At 55.5% G+C, this 15,005-nt stretch overlaps 5 protein-coding genes across 5 annotated transcripts; 3 read left to right on the forward strand and 2 right to left on the reverse strand.

Moving 5' to 3' along the window:
• Nucleotides 1-635: 635 nt before the first annotated feature.
• CHGG_01988 (uncharacterized protein) lies at nucleotides 636-845 on the forward strand (the record flags this gene model as incomplete). The annotated part of the gene is made up of 2 exons (XM_001221208.1): nucleotides 636-686; nucleotides 798-845. 2 exons carry the CDS (start codon nucleotides 636-638, stop codon nucleotides 843-845), a joined length of 99 nt encoding a protein of 32 aa, XP_001221209.1.
• A 537-nt stretch (nucleotides 846-1,382) lies between these two features.
• CHGG_01989 (uncharacterized protein) lies at nucleotides 1,383-7,114 on the reverse strand (the record flags this gene model as incomplete). Its single annotated transcript, XM_001221209.1, has 3 exons — nucleotides 1,383-5,563; nucleotides 5,677-6,106; nucleotides 6,239-7,114. 3 exons carry the CDS (start codon nucleotides 7,112-7,114, stop codon nucleotides 1,383-1,385), a joined length of 5,487 nt encoding a protein of 1,828 aa, XP_001221210.1.
• Nucleotides 7,115-7,656: 542 nt separating this feature from the next.
• On the forward strand, nucleotides 7,657-10,902 carry CHGG_01990 (uncharacterized protein; the record flags this gene model as incomplete). The annotated part of the gene is made up of 5 exons (XM_001221210.1): nucleotides 7,657-8,647; nucleotides 8,724-9,334; nucleotides 9,420-10,031; nucleotides 10,101-10,194; nucleotides 10,286-10,902. 5 exons carry the CDS (start codon nucleotides 7,657-7,659, stop codon nucleotides 10,900-10,902), a joined length of 2,925 nt encoding a protein of 974 aa, XP_001221211.1.
• Nucleotides 10,903-11,408: 506 nt separating this feature from the next.
• On the forward strand, nucleotides 11,409-13,199 carry CHGG_01991 (uncharacterized protein; the record flags this gene model as incomplete). The annotated part of the gene is made up of 5 exons (XM_001221211.1): nucleotides 11,409-11,657; nucleotides 11,857-12,060; nucleotides 12,172-12,848; nucleotides 12,912-13,118; nucleotides 13,184-13,199. The coding sequence occupies 5 exons, from the start codon at nucleotides 11,409-11,411 to the stop codon at nucleotides 13,197-13,199; spliced, it is 1,353 nt and encodes a 450-aa protein (XP_001221212.1).
• A 355-nt stretch (nucleotides 13,200-13,554) lies between these two features.
• On the reverse strand, nucleotides 13,555-14,493 carry CHGG_01992 (uncharacterized protein; the record flags this gene model as incomplete). The annotated part of the gene is made up of 1 exon (XM_001221212.1): nucleotides 13,555-14,493. One exon carries the CDS (start codon nucleotides 14,491-14,493, stop codon nucleotides 13,555-13,557), a length of 939 nt encoding a protein of 312 aa, XP_001221213.1.
• Nucleotides 14,494-15,005: the final 512 nt, after the last annotated feature.

Genomic DNA, 15,005 nt, shown 5'->3' on the forward strand with positions numbered 1-15,005 from the left:
TTCGGGAGTGGCATGTGTGCGTGTGCTATTGACGGTGGCCGTTGGTGGATGGCCGGCGACGGATTTATATTTCGCCGGTTTGTGGCTTGCACGGCGTTTGGGGACTGGGACAGGTGAGTTATTGGGTTAATTTGCCACATAGTTTTGGAGACGGGCACTGGCTCGAGAGACGCCTTCTATATTGTTTGTGAGACGTTGGGCGACAAACTACTTCGATGCTTCATTACAGTCCTGGACACGTTCCCGACGTTTATATGCCGATTTAAGGCGAGTAATGGCGTCCCTCCACCCTCGGGTTGGAACGTCTTCCGCATGTTGGTCCCTGGTGGAGCCGTTGGGCATACCCTCTCCATGTTGGTCTCTGGTAGAGCGGATGGGCACACGTTGTGTATTCTTGTTCCTTTTGTAGGCGCGGCGAGTCGCGTCGTCTGGACACCAAGTTGAAACGCAGATAATCAATAGCACAACAAAAACACTCCCCCCCGCGAATGCAGCTAGAGCAATGTCGCCCTGTCTGTCCTTTTCTGCATCTCTAGGGCCGAATATAGTCTTGGGCTACTGGGGGGGCCACCGCCATTCGTGCCAACGACAGGGCCAGGATGAGAGCCAGGACCCTGGTGTTGAATTGGATTGACATGGCTGGCGATGGTTTGCCACGAGAAACTCCTGGGCGTGTTGAATATCAGGTGTGTAGAAAATGTGACTCGCGATGAGGATGTGCGCCAGTGTTTCTGAAGGAGGTGCCCGGGCAATAATCTTGACATTCGGAAAGGTTATATATATATATGCCTTCACAGCATACATCTTTGTTTCCGTATTCGTACCACGATGCTGTTGAATGTTGAGGAGTTTGATTCCTTCCATCTGCCAGCAAAGCCCTTTGTTTATATCGTTCTACCACAATAATAAGGAGCTCCTCAACGGATTTGAGAATAAAGAATACAGTTCTTTACATTGCGAAAGAAACTGATCCCTCGACGCCCCGTAGGTATTTTAGAATTGGGGTCGCGTCGTAGCTCCCCCTTACAATCAGGGCTCCGGTAAAGGCTAAAGGTTGCGACCGCGCTGCCAAAGCTTGGCCACCGGAATACCAAAACAGCACACTTTGTGCTTGACGTGTAAAAGAGGACCCCTGATTTTTTCCACTCCCAGATCGCTTCCACGAACCAAGCGGACGACATGAGCCGTATGGCCCCAGAGTCTGCACCGGCCCAGATTATTTCCTCTTCACATAACTTTGTCAAAGTTGAGCATCGGGGGCTCGACGACGTGTAGAACCCCGGTGCAGAAATGATATAATACCTAGCCAAGAACAGAAAACGTAACCTCCACCCAGTCTCTTGTCCCCGTGGGAGACATTTCAACCAGGATGGGCAGATATATTAATGATAGCCCTCGCTTGAGCGTCCGTATCCCTTCCCCAACATCTGTAACATATCCTGGTCTCCAAGATACACCGCCGCCTGCATTGCCGTGCCATAATTCCCACCCTCGGCGCCCACATCGGCGCCCGCATCCAAGAGCAGTCGAACAACATGCCCATGACCCCTCTCGCTCGCCACCAGCAGCGGCGTGCAAGCGCGCCCATCCCTCGCCTCCGTGTCCGCGCCATGTTCCAGCAGTATCCCCACCATCCCCACATCCCCCACGCCCGCCGCCACATGCAACGCCGTCCGGCCCTCCCGATCCGCCGCCTCCGTCCGCGCCCCATACCCCAACAACATCCTCACCACCGCCGCCGCACCATCCATACACCCCACTCCTCCACCACCATCACCACCGCCGCGAGCCCGCAAACCAGCACACACCCCAACCACCCACAACAACGGCGTCAACCCCCCCGCATCCCGCACCTCCACATCCCCCCTTCCGCAACCCAACACCCTCTCCAACACCCCCATCCCACGACCCCCACCCCCCGCCGTCCCCACCACCGCACCCGCCACCGCCGCATGCAGCGCGCTGCCATACGCCCCCCCGCCGCTCGGCACGCAGGGATCGGCGCCCGCCGCCAGCAGCATCTGCACGACCTCGTCCTGGCCCGCGCACACCGCGGCCTGCAGCGCGGTGCCGTGCCGTCCGCCGGGCGCGTTGACGGCCGCGCCGAGGGTGAGGAGTTGGTGGACGAGGTCTTCGTGGCCGTGGTGGGCGGCGGCGGCGAGGGCGGTGGTACCGGGGGTGGTGGTGGTGGCGGTGGTGGCGTGGGGGTTGGCGCCGGCGGTGAGGAGTTGGCGGGCGGCGGTTTTTTGGTGGTGTGTTCGGAAGGGCTGGTCGAGGAGGGCGAGGAGGGGGGTGCGGTTTTGGGTGTCGCGGTGTTCGAGGTCGGCGTTGTGTTGGAGGAGGAGGGTGATGATGGCGTGGTGGGGGATTGTGGCTGCGAGGTGGAGGGCGCTGCTGCCGGTGGTGGTTGACGGGGTGGTGGCGTTGGGGTTGGCGCCCGCGTGGAGGAGTCGCTCGACGATGAGCTCGTTGGCTGGGTTGTGGTGGGCGGTTTCCGTGAGGAGAGCTAGAAGGAGAGGTGTGCGGCCGTCAAGGTCTTTTGCTTCGAGGTTGGTTTCTAGCTTTTCTCTTCCTGCTTCGAGTAGCAGGTCCACAATCTCCGGGCTGCTCTGTGCTACTGCGAGATGCAACGGGGTGTTGAAGTGCCGATCCTTGTTGTCTTTGTCTTCTGCGCTGGGATTCGCCCCCCTCTGCAGCAGGAGTTTGACGGTTTCCTGTTGCCCGAGTCCCACGGCTAACGCCAGGGGTGTCTCCCCTTCCATCAATGGGAAATTCACGTTTGCTTTATACGATGCGTCCAAAAGGAGGGAAATGATGCCATAATTGCCCGACTCGATGGCAGCTTGCAATGGCCCGCTCATGTTGTCCGCGCTACGCGCATTGGGGTCTGCCTTGGCCTCCAGCAGCGTGCTGACCATTTCTTCTCGCCCCTCTTCGACTGCTGCAAGGAGAGGTGTCCGTCCCAGGTCATCTTTGGCCTCGATGTCTGCGCCGTGTGTTAGCAGTAGATCGAGGTCGGTTGTATTTCCCGACTGAACCGCCACGTGTAATAGCCGGGATGCTTCGACAAGGGACATGCTCTTGACAAGCAGCTTCGAGATTGCATCATGCCCACGCTGGATTGCTACGAGTAAGGGGTAGGTGCCGTTGTCATCCGCTGCCTCGGCGTTGGCTCCATGCATCAAGAGCACTTCTACGGATGCCGTATCCCCCATTTCAGCGGCCAGGCAAATCGGAGTTTTGCCGCAAGAGTAATACGGAGATTCGGGGTTGGCCCGGTGTTGCAGAAGTAGCTCGACCACGGAACTGTCCCATCCTACGGCTAGGTGAAGCGGCGTCGCCCTCTCCCCGTCGACACCGTCTACCTCTATGTTGGTAGTAATCAAGTTGGGATTTGCGCCTCCCTGGAGCAATCGTTCAACCACTCGCAAATGTTTGTTCTTGACTGCCAGTAGCAAGGCCAACCCGTTGGCAGAATCTGGTGAAACTCCGCGCTTCAGTAATAAGTCGACCGCAGGGTATTGGCCGGCCTCGCTGGCGACCACAAGGGGTGTTTTGCCGTGCCAGTTTGGATCAGGATACAGCCCCGGCCAGTCGAGGAGAGTCTCCATAGTTTCGATATCGGATTCCGCGGCGCTGTCCAGCTCCATAGCCCAAAACAGGGGCGATGATGGCCCACCACGCTCGTCAGACAGCGGGGATGACATGGTGTCGCTGAAGCCCCCAGCGGGCCCGGTCACCCAGCTCGCGGCCAAGACCTTGGTGTGATTCCACAAGTCTTCTATCAACTCTTGACACCCGGTCTTGATGGCCCATCGAAGGAGGTATCGCAAATCCTCCACCTCTGCCGCCTCGACATCATACTTGTCCACGAGGTACAACCCCAGCGGCCTCGCCGGGCTTGCGTCTAAAGTGTCCACCAGGGGCCTCAGCGGTCCCTTGGCCCCTCGTCCTATGTTTCTCAAGGCGTCCCAGGCGAGTAGATATGACTTGAGAATGTCTTGGCTTTCGGTAAAGAGCTCTCGGCCGTCGGACAAGGCTTCCATGGTTGCCATTGCCTCAAAGCCAATCCGCCCAAAGTTTCGGTCGAAGGGATCGCTGGAGCGCGCCGCCTTGCGATAGAGTTCGCCCAGACTTCTGATGGCTCTCTGCTGGAACCGCTGCGGCACGTTGTCGATCAGCCATCGGAGCAGGTTCTCAGCCTGGGTGAATTTGTTGTTACGCCGCAGCATCTTGGCTGTGTAAAGGAGTGATTCCATAGCCTCGTCTGTGTCGGGTAGCTTCAATCTTTGTAGTAGGGGCGGGATCATGGTCATGAGTGCGTCTACCCTGGACCCAAGTCCGGTCGAGACAAAGACATCAGCAAGAGCTCGGATGTGCTTGTTGGTCAACCCAGTATACGAGTCGTCTGCCACGGTGTTTCCTACTCCAAAAGGCTGTATTTGGCCTCGACGAGTCCAGGGCTCTGCAACATCAAGCGTCTCCAATATATCTGCGATTCTGCTTATGAAGATGCCGAACATATCCTGCGCAACCAGCTGCAGTAAGGAGCTCTCGGTTGCGATGGAGAGGCAGATTCCATCCGGCTGACTATCGCCCTGAGCTGGACCATGGCTACTGGCCTCTTGAGGAACGACAGATGGCTCAAGTAGGGTCATTAACGGGATTGAAAGAGTAGTGGGATAACAACAAGACGCACCGGGGTCGTCTGTAGCAGCCTGGGGATTGCCGTCGTCGCGTTGTGAAAGTGCCGTGGAGGCAATTCGACAAAAGCTCTGATCGTCGGCTTGCTGGGGCGTAGTCGACCAAGGAATCTTCACGTCGACGGGCTCTATATGGTGCGTTTGCGTAACCCAGAGGCGAATTGCCGAGATGAGCGAGTTTTTCTTTTTGGCCCGTTCGACCATGAAGACCTTTCTCTGAGACGAGCGACTGGCCCAGGGCAGTTGACTTACAGACCAATACCAGAGACCCAGGGCAGCTTCTAGTTCGCACTCGCTGATTTCCCAGACACCAGCATTGTGGTACATGGCAAAATGGATGGGAAAACTTTGTCGTTCTTGCGTCGCGGGACCATTGGGGCTGAAGGAGTTGGATGGCTCCAGGCGCTCGTGTAAGTGGCACGTCGTAGACCATGCCAGACTACGGGTGTCTCTCCACCCCCTGAGCAAAGCCATTTCCAAGAATATGTACTCAGCAGCGTCCTGTATTGCTCTTTGAAGCAGCTTCGCCATGGTTCGAACCTCGGTGTCCCACCGCTGCTCGGCTGCTCGTACGGCATTCCCCGTCAAATAGGCCAAAGATGCTCTGTAATGCAGTATCCTCGCTGCCTCGTTCGGTTGGTCTTCAGCTGCTTCATTGTGCTTAATCCAGGAGACTGCTGCGTTTGCGCTTTGGAGCGTGTCGAGGTCCCTATCCCGCCGGAGATGGAAGCTGACAATTTGCTGGGTTCCCGGAGCCACGTCGACTCCGACATCCTTGATCCCAAGGTCAGGCTTTTCTTGTTCAGGGCGGTTTTTTGGCCTTCGCATGGGAAAAGGAAGGTCGTCAATGTACCAGCCCCCTGTTCACAAGGAGCCACAATGCAGACACGTCAGTTGGCGGAGAGAACAATAATGGGAGGGGAATCAAGGGATTAAGTGAAATGATAGCTGGGGCACATGGATCTTGGCTGACCTTGGAATTCCTTATCGGGATTTTCGAGATTCATCGCTTGCCAGTCAAGCTCGTGCCCTTCGACGTCTCTACGCTGCTTGACATTATTTTTGTTGGCCCCCAGGCGCCCGGACCGGAGGAACGAGCGGACAATTGCCATGCAGAGGGTGACTCCTAGTTGGTATAGCGCAACCGAACCATGTAATCCTCGTAAACCCAGGAACTGGCAAATGAATCCACACGTAGATGATCCGATTGCCACCCAGAGCTGAAAAGTGTGTTTGCTGAGACGGACAATCCCGAGCCGCTCCGATTCAAGCTCAAGATCGACCTTCCAGGACGTGATGAACGACTCCTTGTTCTCAGAGTATGCAAAGGCGTTGAACAGTTGGTCTCCAATTCGTTGATTTCCGGGTTGCAGCCAAAACATGGTGGTTTCCTGCGAGGAGTTCTGTGATTTCCACCAGAGTCGGTAAGGGGTTCATCAAAGCCCGGCAAGTCACCGTCTGTTCTCTGTTGAACGTACCTCATTCTTGAACCGCCGTTCCGTCGACATTTTCTCGATCAGCATGGCACAACATACCATTCCTATACTTAATATCACGGTCCCAGAAATTGCAAGGCAAAAGGACCATAGAGTCGGTAAGCTTTCGCCCTTGTAGAGGTCGGGATAATAGAAGGTGGCCCAAGTTGCGTAGCCGAAAAAGCTGAGTTGCAGGACCGTCCCGAGCAAAGTGGTCATGTGTAGGAGGCCAGGCGGCACGGCCTTGATGCCGATATTCAGGCTCAGGTTTGGGCGGGGTGCAAAGGCTTTGGACCTGCCTCTTTCTTGTGCGTTGATGGCGCTAAGCAACGGCGCGCGTTTCGTGCGGATTTCCCTCCAGCCAGTTTTTGGCAATGGTTCGGCGGCATTTTCCTGGTCGGGCGGAAGCTCGTCACCGCAGAGAACACTTTGAGGCGGGTACAAGCCACATGAGGGTGGCCTCTTCGTATTTACCTGGCGCACAAAGGACGGATAGAAGGCGCCGGAGCCTTGAGGTTTGATGTGAAAGAACTCCAAGATCCGTGGGCGACCAAACACACGGCATATCCCTCCATTCGACCACAGCTCGCACACGTCGTCGCTGGTAGACGAACATAACTCTGCCTCGGCGACCCCGTGAGCCTCCTGCGCCCTGCCGATAAAAGCCTTGAGTGAAGAGTTTCCGTAGAGGCGAATAGTCGAGATAACGGCGGTGATAATGCCAATTGGCGCAATACCGAAGAGGATATTATCCCAGAAGCTAGTGGACTCACTGAGAAACTGCTTGGACGCCTGCTCCCCAAAAAGGACGATGATGGGGGCAAGGTCAGTGGCAAAGTTGTTGGTAAAGTCGTTCCAGTCTTGCGGTCCGCCTGATCCGTCCAGTGCACGCACAGGAACGGCGAGAGAAAAAATGAGAAGCGCGAGGGGCGGCATCATCTGATTCGTCTTTACTCTCCCCCTCCAAGAAGTCTGCTGTCCGAGTTGCCAAACCAGTAATGCACCTAGGCACCTTCAGCATCGTCGGCTGAGTCCTCCAATTTTGAATCAAGGATAGAAAATCTCTGGTTATTTGCATTTGCTGTGTAGGTCCATGTAGGGTCCCCTCACACCCCAGTACCACCAGAGGACTACTTATGCAGGCAGACAGGCCTCGCATTTTTTCTGTTTGGCTGGCTCTCCCTGTTGCAGACGAGCTGAACACAAGCCATGCAGCTTCGTCACGGCCTCATTCGCGGACCAACCTCGCTAATCATGTCCTCAGACGGCACGTCAGCAGTGCATCGCGCCGATGCTACCTAACTCCAGTCGGGTTTATCCCCATTGGTGGCGCCCTTCGGACATCCGCCGCCCCCCAGCCAGAAAAAAGGACGAGGGGCTAACGAAGTTCCTCTCTCCTTCTCGCCTGTTCCGTATTTCTCAACCGTCTAGGATAGGATTCTTCTCCCCCCTCATTCCTTACACAACAAATACGCGTGATGTCTGAGGAGCTTAGCTTGCAGGAGACTGGCGCAGACGAGACGGACACGGCTAACTTCTACCCCGAAGTACCATGGCAAGGCAGTGCGGAGGCGGATCAATTTGGGGTTCGAAGTGGAATGACCGTCGAGGACCACAACGATACCGGCTCTGATTCTGCAAGCGAGGCTACCATGGAAGCTCAGGACGAAATAATGTCTCGGTTACGGGACGACAACGTCAATCTGGCTACCTTCGATCAACGGCAAGAATTTCTCCGCCGATACGAACCACACTTGAACCCTAACAAGACGCGCCGCGGCAACCCAACTATCTTACACAAGATTGCCTTGAACTGTAAAACGGAGAAAGCCGCAGCACTCGTCCGTCTTCTTGTAAAGGAGCACCCAGAGCTCATGGAAGTTCAGGATGAAAAGCAGAGGACGCCGATGCACGTGGCCATACTGCACAGGAGAAGCCGCCTTGTCACGGCAATGGCTGAAGCGGTTGAGGATATCGATAGGTTCCTGGGAATCCGGGATGATTACGGCTATAACTGCCTTCACGCCGCACTTAGAGCCAACTTAGGGCACCAGATCGTCGTCAGCCTGGTCCGGAGAGCATCGGAGAAGACGCTGTACAGCCAGGATCGGCACGGGCTGACACCGCTCCACATAGCTGTGTCCTACGACATGTGCTCCGCTTCACAACTGGAGGTTGTCAGAGAACTGCTCAAGCGAGGTGCAGGGGCCTTGCGAATTCTCACGAGACCTCCACATGGGCTCTCGCCTTACCAGCATCACGTCTTCACTCGCGAGGAACATGTCGAAACGCCCGTCAAGAACCCCAAAATACCCGTTGAGAAGCAAACCAAAAAGAAAGAGCTGACTCACAAAATCATTGTCACCACGGAGACCGCCGATCAGATCGAGAGAGAGTTGAAGTTAGGTATCCTGCGTACGATGACCGAGGAGCAGGCGAAGAGGATGCTTTACGGTCACAACCCCGATGGTAAGCGGACTTTCGCCGCTATATCGGTTCATCTACCGGGGATTGCGGTTCCGCTAACTTCGTGGGGCCCCCTTAGATATACAAATCAGTTTTGATTACGACCAGCTACCAACGAAGATGGTATGGAAAGAGTTTGTGAAACGATTCGGCATGACCGCCCGGTCCGGTCTCCGATTTGAGAGTGTCCTGCAGCTGGTGACGTTTCCGCGCGTTGAAGTCATCTTGAAGGGTCGCCAGGCTGACCTCGAACGGGAGGCCGAACGTCAATCTGGGTCCCTTGGCCGCAAAGACATGCAGTATTTTTTGAACTGGCTGTATGAGAAGGGCGTCCGCCACATTATTAGACTGTCCGTCGATGAGTCCGCAGAGCCCGGGGAGAGGGTTCACAGCGACCAGGCTATTCAAACGTCTCTTGAGAGATTCATCGTGGAGCATCTGGACTGGAAGAAAACAGACCTCGACCCAGAGACAATTCTCCGCGTCAGCAGCAAAGTTGAAAAGAAAATCCCCACGCCCGAGGACTCGACGAAGTTCGAGACACAAATTGTGCCGGATCGGCAGTTGAGGCAGCTACACCTTCGGTGGAGTGGCAGTAACGCTGTGTTACGAGGTTGGAGCGAGCCGGGAAGTTTGGCCATGTTACCCCACATCAAGGAGATAGTCTTAATCGCACCACCTACTCACCAGGTACGGGATTGTTTTATTTTTATCCTCTCCCCGTTTCTCATATTGGTATGGCGTTAGTGTGTCTCGAAGAATTGACGGAGAGAAGACGTACGACAGCCCCGAATGGATCGCCTCCAAAGTTAAGGACTTTGAGGTCAGACTCAATGTCAGCCGGCAGGCCCCTCTGGCTCGGGTTCAAGCTCAGGAACAGTTGAAGCTTGATCTCGGGACCTCTGACATGAGTAACGGGCTTGACTACATTAGAGTGAGCTTCCGCGACTCGGACACGGACGTACAACCTTTAGCTACATCTTCTCATGGTACAATCACCAACTCACATCGGTGGTTGGATTCAACAGCGAGATTCGCCGATCAAATGGCCCCTTTCTGGGAAGCCACAATCATAGACTTCCTGCACTCGAACCAGGGCAGGCCCACGCGAGAGAGGCTCGAAAATGATGTTGTTCTGGCGCTTATTGACGACGGCGTTGACATGTTTGGCACCGCTCACACTGGCCAAATCCTTGAAGGGAAGAGTTTTGATTTCCACGAGGGGAAGGCCAAGCCGTCATTCTTGTCGGCAATGGGCCACGGTACTGTACTTGCTAGTATGATTCTACGGGTTTGCCCTATGGTAAAGGTCTATCCGATACGACTCAAGACGTATGAGAACTACAAAAGAAACACGCGCGATATTGATGCGGGCTATGCGGCCCAGGTATGTACAACACACGTACAAGTATCGGGTGTGGAGAGAACCACCCTGTTCTGACTCCCAGTGCTGTAGGCAATCCAAGCAGCTTTGGATAAGAGGGCTACTATTATCTGCATGGCATGGGCGATACCAATCGCCGAAGGCGAGGCCGAGGAGATTAAACAACGTGAGTTCCATATACCCGTGTTCCTTCGGCTCATAATGTCACTTTCAGCTTCTGACCCTCCTCGCAATAGTGCACAAAGTCTTGCAAACAGCTGTAGAGCGTAACGTCCTAATGTTCTGTTCCGCGTACGACGGAGTGTTTACCGAAACGCATTATCCGAGTGGTCCATGGAGGGACCGCTTTTTCTGCATCGGTGCCGTGCCTGTTGACGGCTCTGTCTTTCCGTGGTCAGCAGAAGACGGCATCACGTATATGATTCCGGGCGTTGGCGTAACCCAGGAACTGGAACCACGCGACACCGCCGCTGGAGGGGACCAACGCATCCCGGAGTCGAAGGTCCAGGTCCAAACCACGGGCTCCAGTATTGCCACGGCGCTGGCAACTGGGCTCGCCGCCATGATAATCTACTGTATCAAGGCGAGTATTCTTGCGGCCAAGACAGCGAATGCCAGCACTGGTCTTCCATTTGGGATCCCCCCCGACAACGCGGTAGAACTGATTGCCCGGCCCGACGAGATGAAGCGCGCCTTTGCTAGTCTCGGCAAAGTCACGCCCAACAAGTTTGTCCAGGTCTGGGAAAAGCTGGATAAGATGAGCGAAGTCCTGGAGGTCTTGAGGACGCCAAACTCTACACCAGAGGTGAAGGAGAACTCTGTTAAAGCCTTTGTGGATTTCGGGCTGGATCTATGGAATGCGGCCCGGCCTTGATGACAGAAAGACTGAAGTAGAACTATTCCCAGCAGACAAAATGCTACGCTTTTCTGCACTAAATGGGGATATTTTTGGATATTGCCCAATAATTATCGCAAGGCTATGCATATACGAACTCATTTAGAAATCCTATCCACTCAAGGTACCGACCTGCCTAGGTACATAGTCTGGGTTACGTACCTACCTTAGCCACCTAAGATTTTCCACTTCAGTTTACAGAGGTATCTCGGCGGGTAGGCGATTACATGTATGTCCCGTGGTTTGGACTCCGCCTCCTGGCCCTGCCCGGCCGGCGGCCTCAGAGTTGGGGCTTGGGCGCCTGGTCTTTAGGTACGTGGATAGGTGCCTAGGGATGTACCTTGCTTTTAATGGACAGGTACTCGCCGAGGCTGACTGGGCGGGACATGAGCCAACCATAAAACCCCGCAGTCCTCTTCCTCAACCTCACCGATCCCGATTAAGCCCTAACCAGCCTAGGTATTCAACTCTTGTTAGAAATCAACATGATTTGCGATCGATGCCGCGACGCGTTGCAAGGTGTTGCCAGCATTGACGAGTCCTGGGCCGTAGGTCTCAAACACCGGCCAGAGGAAGATGTGAGCGACGAGAGGGTCCGAATGTCCTACGGTATCAAGCATCATCCTACATATGAGAGCTTCAGAGAGGCTCTTGCACAGCGTTGCAGTGTTTGCATTGCCCTTTGGGAGGGATTGGAGCCTGAAGAGCAGGGTATTTTTGAGAATACGACTCGGGTGGGCGGCGGTACAGCATTCAGCAGCCCCGGTCTTGGGGGGATGTCGAAGCAAGCCGCGCATTGGATCAACGTTCGACTCCCGTCTAATTTATGGAAAACCCGTGTTCTGGTTTTGGAGCCCTTGGATGGTGAAGTTTCCTCCCGCTATGGTGGTAAACCCCACCGCGCCGACCAGACGGCTAAGTTGCTAACTACAGACAGATCCTAGCCAGCACCCCGTCACGCTCACTCGCCATACCCGATCACCGGAAACGCTAGACTTGGCTAAGCGTTGGGTTACCAGCTGTGTTAGACACCACGGAAAATGCAGGGCCGGCTCAGGCGATGGGACTTGGTATCCAACTCGCCTCCTTGACCTAAGCCGCGTCACCAACACCGCAGAGCCGTGGGCGGGCCAGAGAGTATGTCTGATAGAAACGGCAAAAGCAGTACCGTCTGGGCGATACACAACTGTATCCCATCGTTGGGGACCAACGGAACAACTCCGGCTCACGAAACACACATATCCCCAGCTAGTCGAGGGAGTCTCGCTTGGATCACTCCCACAGCTCATGCAAGACGTCATCTTCGTCTCGCTCGAGCTCGGTATCCATTACATCTGGATCGATTTGTTGTGTATTTTCCAAGACGAGGATGACATAACGGACTGGCAGCAGGAGTCCGCGCTCATGAACAAAGTCTATTCGAATACCTTTTGCAACATCTCAGCTGGCGATGCAAACGGTTGCCTGGAGTCCTTGTTTAATACTAGGGATGCGGATAGCTTTCTCCCACAAGTCATTGAACTCCAGGTCGGCCGTGGCGACCACAAGACACAGCTTTTCCGCGTCTACGACTTGGACTACTGGCGACGAAGTATCTCCGGAGCACTTGTCAACAAACGGGGTTGGGTTCTCCAGGAGCGCTTCCTTTCCGCCCGCGTCTTACAGTTTGATAAGCGCCAGGTGCTCTGGGAGTGCCTTGAAAACTGTGCTACGGAGACCTGCCCGGAACAGATCCCACGACACCTATTGGGTAGGGATCACAGGATCTTCAAGAACATGGTCAATCCCACAATCCAGGTTGAGGTCCGCCATCTCTGGACTTGCCTGGTTCAAGAGTATACGGCGTGTGATTTGACGGTCCCCAGCGACAAGCTCGTTGCCGTCTCCGGGATTGCAAAACACATAGCTGCCCTTCTCCAAGATAGGTACGTAGTCGGCATGTGGCGGGCTTGTTTGCAAGGACAGCTACTCTGGCGGGTGCGAAACAGCCACTTCTACGGCAAGACGTCACGGCCTGCGGAATACCGCGCTCCTTCTTGGTCCTGGGCATCGATTGATGGTCCAGTGGCTCCGGGGCCGCAGCTCCTCAAGCATCCCCTCATCAAGGTCGAGGAGGTACATCTCGAGTATTTGACAGATGATGTCTATGGGGCAGTGACGTGGGGGTGGATTCGCTTACGCGGCGCGCTGAGGCAGTTGCAGCTTGTCCGCATAAGCCCCAAAACAAACCGACACTCGCAATGGGATATGTTTTTGGAAGGCGTCAAGGTCGTTGAGCCGGCGATGGGTAAAGCTATTTCCGCATACCCACTAGAAGTTTGTCTCGACCTTTTTCACACGGGCTTTGAGGAAGAGAACGCCAACAACATGTTGTTCGCGATGTTCGCCAGGAAGCTCATGGTGCCACAAGGCGTGGCTGGTGGGCTCGCGATGTTGCTCCTCAGGGTGGTCGAAAAAGGGAAGGCCATATTCGAGCGTATCGGCTTTGCCAGAGTGCCGGATCTTACCACGACGGAATTATTACTAAAGGCAGAGAGACCAACGGATGCTCCAGCGATCCCGTGTCTTGATGAGCGGGACGGGATGCACTCCATCTGTATCATCTAGCATAGACACTGTCTAGATACCTACTCACTCCTCGTAAAACACCAAACACCTCACCTCAATACTCTCCCTTCCCTTGGTTCCCTCAGGCGTCGCCGGATCCACAAACGCCGTATGCGGCGTAAGCGCCGCGACACCCTTCTTCCCACCAGGTTTCCCCTCCCCCCAACTATCAAAACACTTGATAAACATCGCCTCATCCGGCGTCATATCCTTGACGTAATACAACCGATGCCCCTCCCCCGGCAACACACCATACGTCTCCCCCTTGACCTCATAGCCCTCCGTACTCTCCTTATTCGTCAAATCCGGCAACCTCTCCTTCCCGCGATCATCATCATCCCCGCCCTCCCGATGATGCAACGGATACAACAAATCCACCGGCACCAGCTCCTCGGGCCTGGTCGTGCGCCAATCCACCACCGCCAGCGGGAAATCCGTCGCCGGATGCCCGATCGGCCGCCACACATTAATCAGCTGATACCGCCGGCGCAGCAGCGCATCCACCTCGTCGGGCGGGAGATCCGTCACGTGGCGCCGCACGCGGGCCTCGGCCGCCGCGGGGGTCTGGTCGACGTGGACCTGCTGCACGGGCTGGCGCGGGGCGGTGGGGTCACGCTTGCGGATGGTGTGGTCGAAGATCTCGACGCGCGCGATGCGGCCGGGGAGCTTGGCGCGCAGGAGGGCCTCGACCTCGGCGTAGTAGCCGCCGCGGACGGCCGCGTCGGAGGTGAAGGTTTTTTCTTGGGCCGGGGCGTGGTAGACGGCGAAGCCGGCGACGTCGATGTCGCTGCCGAGGTGGCCGGGCGGGGAGTTGGGTTGCAGGTGGTCGCGGACGTTGGTCACGGTGCGGGGCTCGCCACGCAGGGTGAAGGAGGCGTGGGCGCCGTCGACTTTGGTCCAGGGTTTGGTGCCGCTGGCGAGGGAGGCCGGATCGAGGTAGCGGAATTCGCCGGTTGTGGTCATTGTTGTGGTGGGGGGTTGGCCTGGGATTTTGGGTGGTGAATAGGGGTTGGTGATGGTAGTTGTAGCACTAGGTGTGTAGGTGGTTGAGTGTAAATGTGAAGATCAGATGAAATGAAATGAGATCAGATAAGATGGTATGAAGATTTAGGATAAGATGACAGTTGAGTTGGGATAACAGTTAAGATGCGATGAGAATTGCTACCTGAGATCGGATCGAAGCTTGCATGAGACGCATCTTTCGGGGATGGTCGGCTTAAATCGTCAAGAAGCCCGCGCTGTGGATGGCGACATCGCAAAGGATTAGTAATGTTACAGTGGAGAAAGGTTGGAAATCAAAGCTCGAAATGCAGCCAAGCCAGCATAAGAGTTGGATGATTCGGCGCCACCGGGCTCGGTAATCATCCGGTACAAAATCAAAGTTGACGGCTGACGAGACACAAAAGTTGGATGAGGCAGACAAGAGAAGATCATCAACCAACCGAACTGCATCTCGTTATTCGTAAGCCATGCAG

This window comes from Chaetomium globosum, genomic scaffold (assembly GCF_000143365.1).
Source record: "Chaetomium globosum CBS 148.51 scaffold_1 genomic scaffold, whole genome shotgun sequence".
In the NCBI taxonomy this organism is placed as follows: Eukaryota; Fungi; Ascomycota; class Sordariomycetes; order Sordariales; family Chaetomiaceae; genus Chaetomium; species Chaetomium globosum.